Raw genomic sequence first — 15,085 nt, 5'->3', positions numbered from 1 at the left:
TGTGGAAGGGAAGGAGCCTAAATCGACCCCCTTCTTTCTTTTTCTTCAAAGACACCAGAAGTGAGCAAAAAGTTATAAAATATGTTAGAGGATGACATTATCTACATGAGGTGTGACATAATCTATCTGCAACTTTGATTGTTTCTTGGATGCTAGTCTAATGCCACAAGTTTTTTATAGAAATATCGATTCTATCATTCCTAATAGCAAAAAATACCCATAATAAAAAAATTGTATTATAAAACAAAGGGCAATGAGAGCCTAAAAATGTTGAGTACATTAAGGGAATAATATATACACATATGCATACATACACACATAGATACATATACAAATACATACATACATATTCAAATGTGGGACTTTCAAAATGCCAAGCACATGTTTCAAATGGATTAAAAGTTGGACTTTCAAACAACTTAAAAGTTATCATTTTGTTTTTGGGTGTGGTTTCTATAAGATTACAACCTTAAACAATCCATTTAAGGCACACCTTCAAATTTTATCATAACATTTAAGTTTGATGTAAAATATTCTTAATATTATCTCAAAATCTATTTTCAAGTCTAATTATAAAATTTAAACTCCAAAAATGATTAAAATCAAGTAGATCTATAAACATATAAAACTCTTGAAAATGGTCAGTCTAGATAATATGTTGTAAGATGCACCATTTCTGGGACCCAAAATCCCCTTTTTTTTCATGGTCATACATCTCGATGTTGAGATGAAGGATTTTTCAATATTAAACAACCTTCACTGATGGATTTTTGAGGTGCACCATAATTCTACATTTTAAGGTTGCAACCTTATATAAACTTTTCCCTTTGTTTTTTTTTGTACTTTTGGCAGAACGAGGACTAGACTTTCAAATTGTGGACAAAATAGGAAAATAAAATTTGAGAGAAGATAAGACCGCTGCTTTCCCAAAAAATATACCATGATGTTTTTTGGTTTTATGTGAACTTCTCTTTTTTGAATGTTGTGAATAGTTTAAGGGCACGTTTGGTTTGTACGAAAATATTTTTTGGGAGATGTTTTCACATGAAAATATTTTTTCATATGGTTAGGTGTGAGAATATTTTTATATGAATTAGTTGTGAATTGTTGTGAAAAGATGCACTAGGACCAATTGTTGTGAAAATATCTCCATACTTAACCACATATAGAAATTTTTTCACGTAAAAATATTTCTCAGAAAATATTTTCATGCAAACCAAACATACCCTAAGTTCATAAAGACTCTCTCTCTCATTATAGATGATTCAAGCTCCATCTCTCGTGATCATGCAACTCAATGTGCATGACCGATTTTATTAGGTGCTGAATTTCTATGCTACAATGCAAAACTTCTCAACTTAATTTAAATCAAGGATATTCGATTGAGCTATAATAGGGTGCCAGATATTGTTCTTAATCAGTGCTGTGATATGTTGCTAGATCTTGATACGATTTACATATCCAGGCATCATGAGGATGAGGTAGCGTGGGAGTTAACTGTAGATGGTATGTTCTCAGTGAAGTCTGTATATCATATATTATTTCATGATAGATTAAGATGGGAACAACCAAAGCTCAGTTTCATTTGGAAATGACATATTCCACATAAGATTCAAATCTTTTATGGACTCTCTCCCAAAATAAAGTGCTAACAGTTGACAATTTGAGGAAGAGGGGGATAATAATCGTCAATATTTACTTGTTGTATAAAAATGATGAGGAGACTGGAGATCATTTGTTCATTCATTGCCAGTGTGGATCTGGGCCTTTCAAGTTATTGGTTTTCAAATGCCTTTACTGGCACATCATTTGATATGATAGATCAACTCTCAATTCCTTCTTTGCTTAAAAAGGGGGTTATGATATGACAGATTTTTAGAGCTTCAATCCTTTGGGAAGTGTGGTTGGAGAGAAATAGGCAAATTTTTGAGGGCTTTAGTTGGGAGTTAGATTGTGTAAACTATAAGATTTTTCAAAATGTTTGGTTGTGGTTTTCTTTTATGAAAGAAGGTTTCGGGATTTTAAATATTGATGTTCGACTGAATGTGAGGAGTTTGTTACACCAACGAAGTTCTAGACGCAGTATTTGATGTCAATGGACCCCACCCTATCGTGGATGTTTTAAGTTGAATTTTGATGGCAGTTCTTTGAAAAACCCAGGACGTGCTGGTTTTGGGGGTGTGGTTAGAGATTATTAGGGTGTAGAGATAATCATTTTTTGTGGCCCGTGTGGGATAACTACAACAAACCAAATTGAAATGTTAGCTATGCTTCAAGGTTTAAAGTTGTTGAAGGATCATTGTGATCAATCTGCATGGCTGGTGGAAGGGGATTCTCTTAATGTTATCAATTGGATGTCCAGATCTAGTAAGCCACCTTGGAGCTTGAGATGATTTTGGTTGGAAGCTTTGGATATTTGTCGAAATAAGGTTGTGGCTTTCAATCATGTTTTTAGGGAAGCGAATGTAAGGGCTGACTCGCTTGTTAAGGATGGAGTGTTGGCCCCATCTTTGGTGCTCAATTCCTTATCCTTTTAATTATTGTGTTTATCATTTTTACTGTAATCGTTGGTTTGATTGAGTAATAAAGTCATTGTGATCTTGTCAAAAAAAAAAACGTAATTTAAAGTAGGGTTTCAAAAATCAGAGCGGAATTTAAGTCGTCAGGTTAGCGTTGTAGTCGTATGATTATACATATTTCAATAGAAAATAAAATAGAGTTAGGCACCATCACCCACCCATCTATTTTCAATCCGACTCAAGCGATTCCAAGTCAATTCCATGACCCGAGCATATGGCACGATAATTCCGTCGTGTAAAAGTGCTACTTTAGAAGATTTTTTTTTTCTTTTTCATTTTAAATCTTAAGATCCAAATATCACGACATGATTATTTTTTTAAAAAAAAGGTACAGGAAGGGTTCCTCAATAACCTCGATCTTGCACTCTAAAATCACATTATACAATCCAAATAAGGTGCACCTCCAAATTTTATCATAATATGTAATTTTGGAGTAAAACATTCTTAGGATTATCTAAAAATCTATTTTCATATCAAATTATAAAATTTTAAACTTCAAAAAATAGCTAAAATCAAATAGATCTATGATCATATAAAAATATTGAAACTGGAGCGTCTAGATAATATGTTGCAAGATGCACTATTTTTTGGACTAAATTTTTTTTTTTCATATTCATTAATGTCGATATCGAGATGATCAATTAAAATGTTTTTCAACATGAAAAAAATACTTTTCGATGGATTTTTGAAACACATATGTAATTCCACATTTTAAGATTGCAACCTTATATATACTTTTTTCAAAAAAGGGAAAGTTTTCTATGTTTCTTGCATAACATAGAAGTTTTATCTTTTTTTTATCCAATCGTTCATTTTTTAATGGAGGGCTAAGATTATTCCAATCATAATATTTTATTTTTAATTTTTTTTTTTCTATAAACTATTTCGACACCAAATTTTATTTGGGGGACCGTAATAAAATTTATTGAGAAAAGCTCCGGGGAAATGACCTTGGACCGTAATAAAATTTATTGAGAAAAGCTCCGGGGAAATGACCTTGTAGGATCCTTACACACCTGTAGTACGTCAGATGATGTAATTTCTCGGGACACGTGTTGAGTAACCTGTGTTTAACGGGTTACCCTTTCTTTTCAGTAAACCCCTTAACTCTTTCCTCAGGGTATCTCGGTTCTTCTCTGGGCATCTCGAACTTCCAGATTTAGAGAGAGAGAGAGAGAGGTTTTGGGGGTGTGCGTCATTAATGGCGGTTGCGTTCTCCACTCACGCTCTTCCCAACCTTCGCCCTTCTTCAAATTTTGCGCCCTTTAAACCCTCAATCTCAAACCCACTCTCTCTCTTGAGGTTCCAGTATTCCACAAGAAATCCAATGCTAAGGCTCTCCATTACATCCCCAACAGGCTCTAGGTCTTCTTTCACAGCTGCTGTTAAAGTAGCAGATACTCATTCTAAGGTATTCTCCCCTCTTCATTAAAATTCACTCTCTCTATTCGTTTCATTGTTTTGGATTTGTTTCGAACTTTTACCTGCATTTGCCCTTTGACCATATATTGGGATTAATTTGAGAGATGCCTCAGTTGGTCTCTTGAGCACTTTTTATAGTCTTTTCAGTTTAATTTTCTGAAGGATTTCTTTTTCCTTTGGTTCAAATTTCATTGTCTTGTGGGATTGAAATCCTTTGAATTTTCGTTCTATTTTTGGTAGTTTGTTGTGTTTTCGGGGTCTTGGGGAGATCAGAAAGTTGATAATTATCTTAGTTTTCGTTCTTGCATTGTTTGTGATGAATTTTCTAGTGCGGCAAAGACTCACTAGGTGATAATCTCAATTCAGTTTTAATTCTTAGAAATTATCATTTGGATTCCTCATTCATTGTTATTATTTGGCAAATTTATTTGGCCATTCCTCAGGGGCACACCTTGTTTTCACTTGAATAAAGTACTTAATTTTACTGTGTTTATTGATAATTTTCTAAACAGGAAATCTTTAGAAAGAACTTGTTTTTTACTTTTCATAGTATCAGATTTATTGGGTCTTTTTGATTGGTAGTATTGATTCTAACCAAGTCACTTATTATTATTATTATTTTTTTTTCAATTTAAATCTTTGCTAGTGGTTTTTGCATCAGTGCCAAATACGTGATTTAAGTGAATAGCCTTTACTTGTAACTTGTAATGAACGAGGCACATTGTTTATATATTCTAATATGGATTCTGACCAAGTCATATTGTCCGATTATTTTTTTTCTTTCAATTTAAATCTTTGCGAGTGCTTTTGCATCAGTTGCAAATACATGATTTAAGTGAATAGCCTTTACTTGTAATGAACGAGGCACATTGTTTATATATTATAGAAATGATAAAAGTCACTGTTGAATTTGTCTGCTGACTAGTTCTATGAAAAATGCAATTCTTATTTAAGCAGAAGACGGGGAATCAGTTGAATCTGCTATGCTTTATGTGCCTGGTCCGGCCAATCCTATTGGATGGGTGACAATTATGAAAGGTGCAGATCTTGGTGTTTTGGACCGGGTTTTAAAGCTGGAGTCCGATCGGACCGGTTCTTTCCCACGCAGGTTCTTCTTACATGTGAGCTTCTAGTGAGATTTCCATGATTGACCTACCTTGGGGATAAAGTTTCGTTCGCCTCATAGTTGATAAGTCAAGGAAAGGGGCATACGATCAGATCGTATGCTGCAGCTGCAATACTATTTATCAGAGCCCTAACCATCGGGACTGATACAGGACTAATGTTGACCCGACCTTTCCATAAAGTGCTTTGCTAACTCTAGGCATCCACGGGATATAAGAGACTTTTCTTCTAATAAGGTCATCTAAGGCTCCTCAATGGCTTCTAGGTAGAGTTGTGCAACGTGCTTGCCTATTCCCGATTACAATGTCATCACAGAGAATTGCGTACTTCAGAAACCTTTGCTTTGGATATACGAGCTCGGTTGCAATCCATACTAACATATGATGTGTTATTCGAAACGCAGCCTAGGCACCATAGAAACAAAGAGGGCTTGAATCTAATTTTATACATAACCGATGGTTGATGTTTTCAACCAAGGGTAAGGGTACTATATAATAGTCAGTTTTAAGAGTGTGTACCATCCATGCATGAGTTATGAGCCAAAGATGCTTCTCGGCCTCGGTGAGGCTAGATAATAAAGAGTCTGTGGCTGACTTAAAATCAAACGAATACAATTATTTAAGACCTGCTTTGCCAGGCGGGTTAGATTGATCAAAGGTACTATTAGTTGGTAACAACCGTAACACTTTCATCAACCAATCATGGATAGGTTTAACCATTCCCTCTTTAATAGGATTGGAAATCGCAAGCAAACCTTTCTTGCCCCCTCTTTCTTATGGCTAATATGGCCTTCCTGCAATAGAGGACCAAAGTGAGTTGGCATTATCTCAGCCAACTCGATCATCACTTTGGAAAACTGCTGCAAACCCAGGGGAACTTCACTACCCTTACCTAAAGGAAAGGTGAGAGCGTTCTAACACCTGCTATAAAGTGTTTTATCTGTGCTTTGAGAGCTCTCACCCCAAGGGAGCAACTTTGGAGGGACCGATCATGTTTTAGCCCTGCACATAATAAGGCAAGGGAATCAATTGTCGAGCAAGGTTGCTCTTGACAAGCTACCTATACCTCAAGAAGGTTGCTAAGCCTTGGGTTTCTGACATGCTAGTTCGACTTGACTCAATGCTTGTTTTTTGCTCAACACTGCGAACTTGAGCACTTGTGCTTTTCTTCCCTATCACTTTTCTAACGGCCCAATTCCTGTATTGTCTGCGGACTCGTAAAGATTGAGGAGTTTGAAACTAATGAATGGCGGGAATGCCATATTAAGGAGAGGGAGCGGATGCAATGTTCTGAGAAGGCTAGGCCCAGACAATTCAAAAGAGTTGGCTTATCTTCTTTCGAGGAGTTCAGAGAGCTCGTAAAGTTTCAAAATCCCATTGTCAATGTTTGCCCTAGACTAAACCAAACTGTGAGACGATCGATCTCAAGGAAGCAAGTTATGTCGACTGCTTGAATTGCTGTTGTGCAGTTAGCAGCTATCGCAGCATTGGCAGAAGAAGTCTTCGTCAGAAGCTCGTAGGTTTTACCCTTTGTACAAATATCGCGGCATTGGCAGAAGAAGTCTTCTTCAAAAGCTTGTAGGTTTTACCTTTCGTAGGGTGTTGGGCAAACCAGCAGAAGCAAACTTGACATTGGATTACCAGCCATTTCCTTTTGCTAACAGAAGCCTGCAACAATTTGGAAGATGGACATCGGCAATATCTGGGTCTCTTAGTATATTGTGATTTGCAACAACCTAACTGACTGACTGTGCCAGATTTCTTTCAGAATGCCTGGACTCTCCACAATTTATATCCACCCGAGGCAGCAACTTCGGAGTTCTATTCTTCCTGTCCTTATCATTCCAGAATGGATATGGATTCCTACAATCTAACGGGCTCCATATTACATTGCCAAAGGTACTTGGAAGCTTTTCTTGACATATACTATACCTCCACTCTCGATAGAAGTCGCTGCTCTATCCGTGACAGAGCGGAGTTTACAAGCTATTTACCCTGCACTAGTGCCGCACTCTATGTGCCCCTTGTTGTGGGCCTACAAGGCAAATATCGTCTTCTCACATCAGAGATGGTGCCTACTCGAAGCATGGTGGGATATGAGGACACTCATTTTTCAATCAATTTCGATTATATTACTGTGGCTCCTAAGGGAGAGTTATCTCTGCATCATCATACTGAGACAATAATAGTCCAAGGCATGTGTATGTACCTTAGCTTGGTCTGATCAGGTAGTCGTAATACCCCGCCACTGCTTGCTTTAAGTTTTCAAAAGCTCTTGGCACTCTTCTGACCTGCTCGGTCCTTCTTCAAGGGATCAGTGAGTGGAGCTTCCCTTTTGGAATAGCTGGTGATGAACCTCGTTTACAAGGCCTAAAAAAGACCTCAACGCACTTACTTTAGTAGGTGCTTGCCACTCCTCAATGGTTCTCACATTCTTCTTATCCATTTGTATGAGTCCTCCGCCGCCCTAAGAACAAGTGTCTGGCCGAAGGAGCACTTTTCTTTCTTCACATAGAGGTGATTCTTTGTTTATACTTCAAAGATGGTTTGGAGGTGGCAAGGTCTTTTAAGGTTTTTGGCTATAGACCATGATGTCATCAAGGTATACTACTACACTCGTCGTATGGGTGGACGAACTAATGAATGAGGGTGCAGAATGTGGCAGGGGCATTGGTTAGCCCAAAAGGCATCAGTAAGAACTCAAATGCACCATATCGCCTTACACACATAGTTTTAGACTCATATCCTTCCGTAATGTGCACTTGATAGTTGCCAGTGCTAGCGTAGCACTCAAAGCACTTGCTTGGGGCTTTGCTCATTGGCTACACAAGCTAGACCGTAAGTCCAGCTTTGAGAAGTATCTTGCGTTCCCTAATTGATCGAACAATTTTACAATAAAGGGTGTAGGTTGTTCTTGATGGTCACCTTATTGAATTTAGGACTCTATAGGCGAAGGCTCTGCCTATTCTGAACAACACGGGGGACTTCATAAAGTGCCTTAGAGGCTTGTATGTATCCGGCTTCCATCAACTCTTTGAGTTGTCTCCCAAGCTCCGCTAACTCAGTAGGGGCCATCCTATATGGTGATGCACTCCGGGGCCTGTTTCACAGCTGCACTCTCTAGCTCTAACTCGTTGGTTGGGGGTAAGACCTTGGGCAATTCTTAGGGCATTACGTCCCCATACTCTTTGAGTACTTTCTCTATTTCGTGAGGGATGGACTGGTTCGCCTGCCCTCCCTTCTCTTCCTCCAACATGGCTGCAACATACGTGGTTGGCCCCTCTTCAAGCCTTTCTTAGTTGTAGGGCTGCCACAACTTCAAGTCTTCAACCCGTGCTACTCTCTAATGTTAGAAGCCTAGAATAGAGTTAGTAGCTGGTTTGATCGAAAGACTGGTTGACCAGTATCTGTTCCATCCCTATCACACTTGCTCATATTGAGAGCTTGCCAAAGTATTGATGGGTATAAAGTGTGGTTTGTATACTTAGGCATGAATGGCTGTGTTGGTATTGAGTTTAGGCACAAGTATTGTGTCTTAGGCCCTCCAATATCTTAGACCGATGCAGAAGTGTAAGGAAAGAATGCATATAAAACCTAGACATGCCAATTAATTGTCACAAGTCTAAATTTGACCTCCTAATCATTAACATTTATCTAAATTTCACTCCTCAATCAGCAAGTCATTTCGTTTTGCATAAAAATTGTAAAACATCCATAACTGTGTAAACTCAATCGGTTCTGAACTAAAATCAGTTCTTGATGTCATAGTCGAATTTAAGAATTCCTAATGTTTTATTAGAGCTGTTACATCACCTGTCTTCCCTGCTAATAGGTGATGATAATAGTGACCTAGGCAAAATTAAACTCTATTCCCATGACTTAGATGTTTCAGCATAGAAGTTAGAAAATATATAGATAGAATTGGAGAATTTCAGATTGGAGCTGATTATCTACCATACAGAAAATTCTGCCCTATTGGGGTCAAATCTTATCTTGAGGGCACAATGGTGCCAAGGGTTTTTGAGTGGACTAGCAAGAAAATTTAAAGAAAAAAATTGATGATCTCTTCTTGTGTCATTAAGCAGTCTACTATCTTGTTTCTTAATGATATGGACATTTAAACACATTTGGAGAGAGTCAAATGAGGCTGTTGATACCCTAGTCAGAAAAAGGTCGATAGATTGACCTTGGTGCTCACACTAGCAGACTACTCTTTTATTTAGGATCCAATTTTGCCAAGTTAAATATTAATAACATACACACCTTTATACATATACATCTTTATATCAAAGTATGTTGCCTTTTGCACCCGGGAGGGGAACGAGTGAGAACAAAAAACTTCTTTTGGGAGAATATAAGACTTTAAACTTTAAATATGTCAAGAAGGCATATTCTTCTAATTGATTACTATGGCATTTCTTATTGTGTAGTTGTTTATAAGTTATGGTTATTAGATGAGGTACTAGTATGGATCCAATGACGAATACGGTGAGGAACTCCCAAGTAAGGGGTTGGAGGTATTGGGGTTTTGGAATTAGGGCATGGGTTAGTAGCTCGTTCTCTTTGTTAGGGTTTAACAAAGAAAACTGAAGGCTAAATTAAAAGGAAGTTAAAATATAATATATTTTACTATATGATTCTTTTGGGAGAATTTTGTGACGCACTGTCAAAAGAGTCTAGATGACATTAGATTCGGTTTATGTAAGAATTGAGGATACTGCAGTTTGGCGAACTGTAAACAACTTAGATTATGACTATATACTCTCAAAACCCCCAATTTGTTGTTTGCATGTAAGACGACATGGTGTTTGTAAGTGGTAAACCAAGGCAGTTGTGAGGGACATCACATGAGTTGGATCATTGCTCTGATGACCACTATTTGATGAAAGTAATATTTGCCCTTTGGATGGATTTCAACATTATGTGGCATAGATCTATTGAGATCCATTCAAGATCATTGTATGGAAGTGATCTCTAAGCATTTGAATGTCATATGTGCCTTATGGCCTTGGTGAACAATCATTAAGCACTCATTGGACTGACTTTATTTAAGGCTTTAATCTCATCATTGAAAGCGAATTTTGAATGGTGATGCCCTTGCTTTCATGAGTAGTAGTAGCCAATTTATACATTGTTCTGACAGAGGCTGTATTTAATTTTTATTGTCCTTTGAGAATTTCCCAGTGACAATTTGGCCTCAGCAAATTCTACCCTGTTCATTCTAATGGAATTGTTGATTTTTCTTGGAGATTGAGCATAGGTAGTGGAGAAGAAATGAAGAACTTCTTGGGTATGGGGCTGGGGCATCGATAGTTAGGGGTGCAAATGCCTCAACACAATGTCCCAACTTCCATTCCTACTGTTAACATATCAAAAAAAAAAAGAAAAGAAGTGAAGACTAAAATTTTAACCAAATTTGTTCAAATTCTATCGGAGAATATGCTTTCAGTTATCCCTGTAGATAGTTTATTTTCTATTAACTAATAATTAGCAAACATCTCTTCTATTCTAACTATAAAATATGTATGAAAGACTTGGCTCCTGTTGAGGATGTGTGTTCGTATCAAGGAAAGAAATGGTGATAACTTTTGAGGTTACCTATACTTGCCATAGTTGCAGGAACCTTGCAGTGGGTGTCTCTCGCCCACAGAGTTAATGCATCCATGGTGATTCATTGGGATTCCCCTCGGAAATCCCTTAAAATGCCCTTCCCCTCTCGCCCTTGTCCAGTTGTTCCCTAGGAGTTTCCCAGTAACTAAGATATCAATGGCTTGACCTTTGCGCTGCATTAGGAAATCTATGCACTTGGGGTTCTTCAGAATAAAGTGTTCCTTGGTTTTTGAATAGAATCGGTACTCTGCAAATGGAATTTACCTTTTTTTATTTTTTTATATGGTAGGTCAGATGTGGGAATTGAATATGGGATGTAGTGCTACAATTGTTAACAGCAACTCCTATCAAGTTTCCATCAGATAACTTCACCATTGTGGCAATCCATCAGAGAGCGTCTTTTAGTACTATTACTATTACTATGACTACTATTAGTATTATTGTTGCTACTGGTGCTGTTGCTGGTGTTGGTGGTGTTATTGGTGGTGGTGGTGCTGCTCCTACTAGTATTTCTACTATTTCTATTAATATTATTATTAGTTTTACCAAGTGGCTTCTTAATCTTAATTAATGGCAGCTCCCCTGTTTCTTAGCTCTGTTGGGGATGGGTGGCGTACTCAGTGGTAACCTTGGTATGATTCAAAATATTTATGGCGATTTTTTTTTCCAATTTTGGTATTTTGCTAATCTTATTACCCTGTAACCTTGGTCATATTCCATGTGGTAATACGCAAATGCATGTGGCATGCCATTAATTGTGAGAATGCACTCAGACAAACAGTGTAGAAAGTGTCCATGGATAGCGATAATGCACTTTTCCTAGTCTGTCACTCACTTCCTATGCAATATGCCGATTGCCATACTCATCACCTTTGACTTCTATTTACGCCACCATTTCAGAGAATAGAGGGAGAAGAAGATGGTGAGATCAGTGAGGAAGAATCAGAAAATGAAGCTGTCAATGAGGAACCCCAGCCTGTGATTACTCTTTTCCATGCTTATAAGGAGGCTATTGTAGAGGGAGACCTACATAAGATTTCTGATATAGAAACGAAACTTTATGCCATAGAAACGGAAAAGAATGCTTTGGAACAACAAATTACAAGTTTATCGGCTGAGTTGTCTTCAGGGAAGGAGAAATTCCTCTGGCTAAAAGCAGATTTTGAGAACTTTAGGAAGAGGTCGGAGAAGGATAGATTGACACTCACATCTGATGTTCAAGGGGATGTAATTGAGAGTCTCTTGCCAATGGTGGACAACTTTGAGAGAGCCAAGCAGCAACTTAAGCCTGAAACAGAGAAGGAGAAGAAGATCGATGGAAGTTATCAGGGAATATACAAGCAGTTTGTCGAGATCATGAGAAGCTTGAAAGTAGCTGTTGTTGAGACAGTTGGGAAGCCCTTTGACCCCTCAGTAAGTAAGAGCGGGATTAATTATATGCCATGGCATGCTTGTATTTTTCTTTTGTGTATGTATGTAGAATGATGTGGTATAGATCTGTAATGTTGAGAGGGGGATTAATTATATGCCATGGAATGCTTGTATTTTTCTTGTGTATGTATGTAGAATGATGTGGTATAGATCTGTAATGTCTTTTTTCCAGGGGACATGCATGTTTTTGTACAGACATTAAAAGAATCATGCTTAGAGATTCAATAAACTGCTGACTAAGAATTAAAAAAATACAAAAAAACTAAATACATTCCACAAGGGAGATGTTACTTTGATCCTCATGACCGAAGGGGTTATGTTATCATCAGGATCGTCACCCTCAGATGGAGGGTGAATGGGACCAGCCATGGACATGACTTTGAATGCGGGTCCCTCTTTTTATTTGTAGCGATCGCATATACCCCGTGGTCATAGGGATTTAAACCATGAAAGTCTCTCTCTCTCTCTCTCTCTCTCTCTCTCTCTCTCTCTCTATCAATCGATAGTGTGGCTGCTGCATGAAGCATGGACCCCTGCACACAATGGAGTAAACTTGTTGATTTGTTCACTGATATCCATTTTACAATACATATGCATATTTTTAACTTTGCATTATTGCTGATCATTTAGCATTGTGCAGCTTCATGAGGCCATTGCACGTGAAGAGTCTGTAGAGTATAAAGAAGGCATTATAATCCAAGAATTTCGACGAGGTTTTGTCCTAGGTGATCGTCTACTGAGGCCTGCCATGGTCAAAGTCTCAGCTGGTCCAGGACCACGGAAGCCGTCTCCTGGTTCACCGAAGCCGAAGCCCACGGAACAGCTAGGTGGAGTGCAAGATTCAAGTGTAAGTCCACAACCTTCAGAGGTTGGTAACATCTAATTTTGTAACATTGAACTTGTGATATTCGATAGAAATCATTTATCATGCATGCCTTTCAATAGAAATCATTTATCATGTTACCTTCAGAGGTTGGTAACGTCTAATTTTGTAACATTGAACTTCGTTTCATCTGTTCTTTTCCTGCACCTGAAGGTTTACTGCCCACAAGTCAACATTCATATGCCAAACTATGTTCTCTCGTATGCCAAACTATGTTCTCCTATTCATCCTTTCTTTCCTCCTTTTATCCTTTTTTTCCTCCTTTTATCCCTTTTTTCCTCCTTTTATCCTTTTTTTAGTTATTAAAAGTGTTATTCTCATTGAATTATCAAGTGAATCACGTGATTCAGGAATTTGGGATGGATGGGTCTGGATAATGCTGCAAAATTCTGTAATTTTATTAGGATCAATAGAAATCAAGTGAACGAATAGCGGTCAAGATGTGTGGTTTTGATACCTTCATTTTCGAGAGTGGATGCGGAATAGAATAATACAAATAATGTCCATTATTTTTAGGGAAATTCCTGCCAATATTCACTGTTATTTGTGGAATGGAAAATGTATCCCACCCCCCTCCCCCTCCCCCTACCAAAACAAAAAACAAACCAAAAAAAAAATGCTATCAGTTTGAATATTCAAAATCTGGACAAAAACTATTGACAAATTGGTTCAAAAATTGAAAATTCAAACAGGCTTTTTGTTAGTCAACTGGTTCGGATTTTAAAAATCCAAATTGGTTTATTTGAGTTTTGTCGGAATTTTAAACTTTGAGTTTTTAAAATCCGAACTGTTCGGTTACAAAGAAATGATTCTGATTTTAATAACTGAACTAATTTGTTAATAATTTTGGTTCGGATTTTGAAAGTTTGAATTGATGGCATGTTGGAAAAAAATAAAAAATAAAAAATTAGGGACATGAGCATAAATTGGTGGATAGATTAAAAAATAGTGGATAATAACGTAAGTTTCCCTATTATTAAAGCAAGCATCAGAAATAGCAAACATTCTTTGCAAAAAAGTACTCCGAAGAGAAATCCGAATGATCTATTTTTTAAATTGTTTTCCCACTTCTCTCCCTATCTCTGATTCTGTTTTTACCCCAATCTTTTCTAGTTTTTTGGTTAGACATCATTGTTCCAATATATTGGATTACATCTTTCTTCCAATATCGGCTGACATCAACACATGGTGGTTCGCATTTCCGCTAGATACAGCCGCACATTCTGCCCATGAGACCGCATCTCTATTAAGAATTCTCATACCATGTCTCCTATTTGTGTAAAGAATTCTCAAGCCATCTCTATTAAGGTTTGAGGATTTGCATTATAGATTTGTGTTTTGTGGTTTTGGTAATCAAGTCCGTGTTTCTTTTGTGTTCTGACTTTGTCCATCAAGTCGTAACAGTGGTATGAGAACTCCCTTGATAGAATTCATCTCTTGGAGATAGGGAGATCGTCATAGCAGTACCCCCCTCAGGGATGCAAAGATCGATATCTTCTGATTGCTTGAGAAATCTCAATTTCCTTTTTTCATCGCATGTTTTGCGAGTTTTTTGAGGTTTTTGGGGCCTACTCTTATGCAAAGATCATGCACACAGCTGCCATAGAAACATAGTCCACTGGCATGCACTGCGCCGAAGAACCACATGTGCCCCCAGTGGCATGGCATGCAGTCTCATGGGCAGAATGTGTGGCTGTATCTAGCAAAAGTGCGAACCACCATGTGTTGATGTCAGCCGCAATGTTCAACAAAATCCTATTGGCAACTTCCATGCTTTGCATCGTTCACAGTTGTATAATAAGCCCATAGGGTTCAGTGTGCGGGAACATTGAGCGGTCACCTAACCAGACCATGCAACCGCAGAATGTGGTTACACAACTAATGTGCGTGGCTACAACATGCACCCGCAGGTCACAGTGTGTGGCCACACTGTGCTGCCTCAAGCTTGGGCCGCCCAGCTGCAGTTTTCATGATCACTGTAGCCGTATGGGTGCTTGCAGTTGCACATATACGGTTGGGCAGCGTCATGATTGAGA

The 15,085-nt window shown here is 38.0% G+C and overlaps 1 protein-coding gene across 1 annotated transcript; it reads left to right on the top strand.

The window, feature by feature from the left end:
- Positions 1 to 3,712: 3,712 nt before the first annotated feature.
- On the top strand, positions 3,713 to 13,274 carry LOC18436752 (uncharacterized). The gene is made up of 3 exons (XM_011626040.3): positions 3,713 to 3,990; positions 11,636 to 12,148; positions 12,807 to 13,274. Exons 1-3 carry the CDS (start codon positions 3,781 to 3,783, stop codon positions 13,047 to 13,049), a joined length of 966 nt encoding a protein of 321 aa, XP_011624342.1. The 5' UTR covers positions 3,713 to 3,780; the 3' UTR covers positions 13,050 to 13,274.
- The last annotated feature ends 1,811 nt before the right edge of the window (positions 13,275 to 15,085 follow it).

This window comes from Amborella trichopoda, chromosome 11, assembly GCF_054954075.1.
Source record: "Amborella trichopoda isolate Santa Cruz 75 chromosome 11, AtrichopodaSantaCruz75HAP2 v2.0, whole genome shotgun sequence".
Lineage (NCBI taxonomy): Eukaryota > Viridiplantae > Streptophyta > Magnoliopsida > Amborellales > Amborellaceae > Amborella > Amborella trichopoda.
The sequence above is the reverse complement of the archived record's forward strand: the minus strand, read 5'-3'. Positions and strand labels throughout refer to the sequence as shown.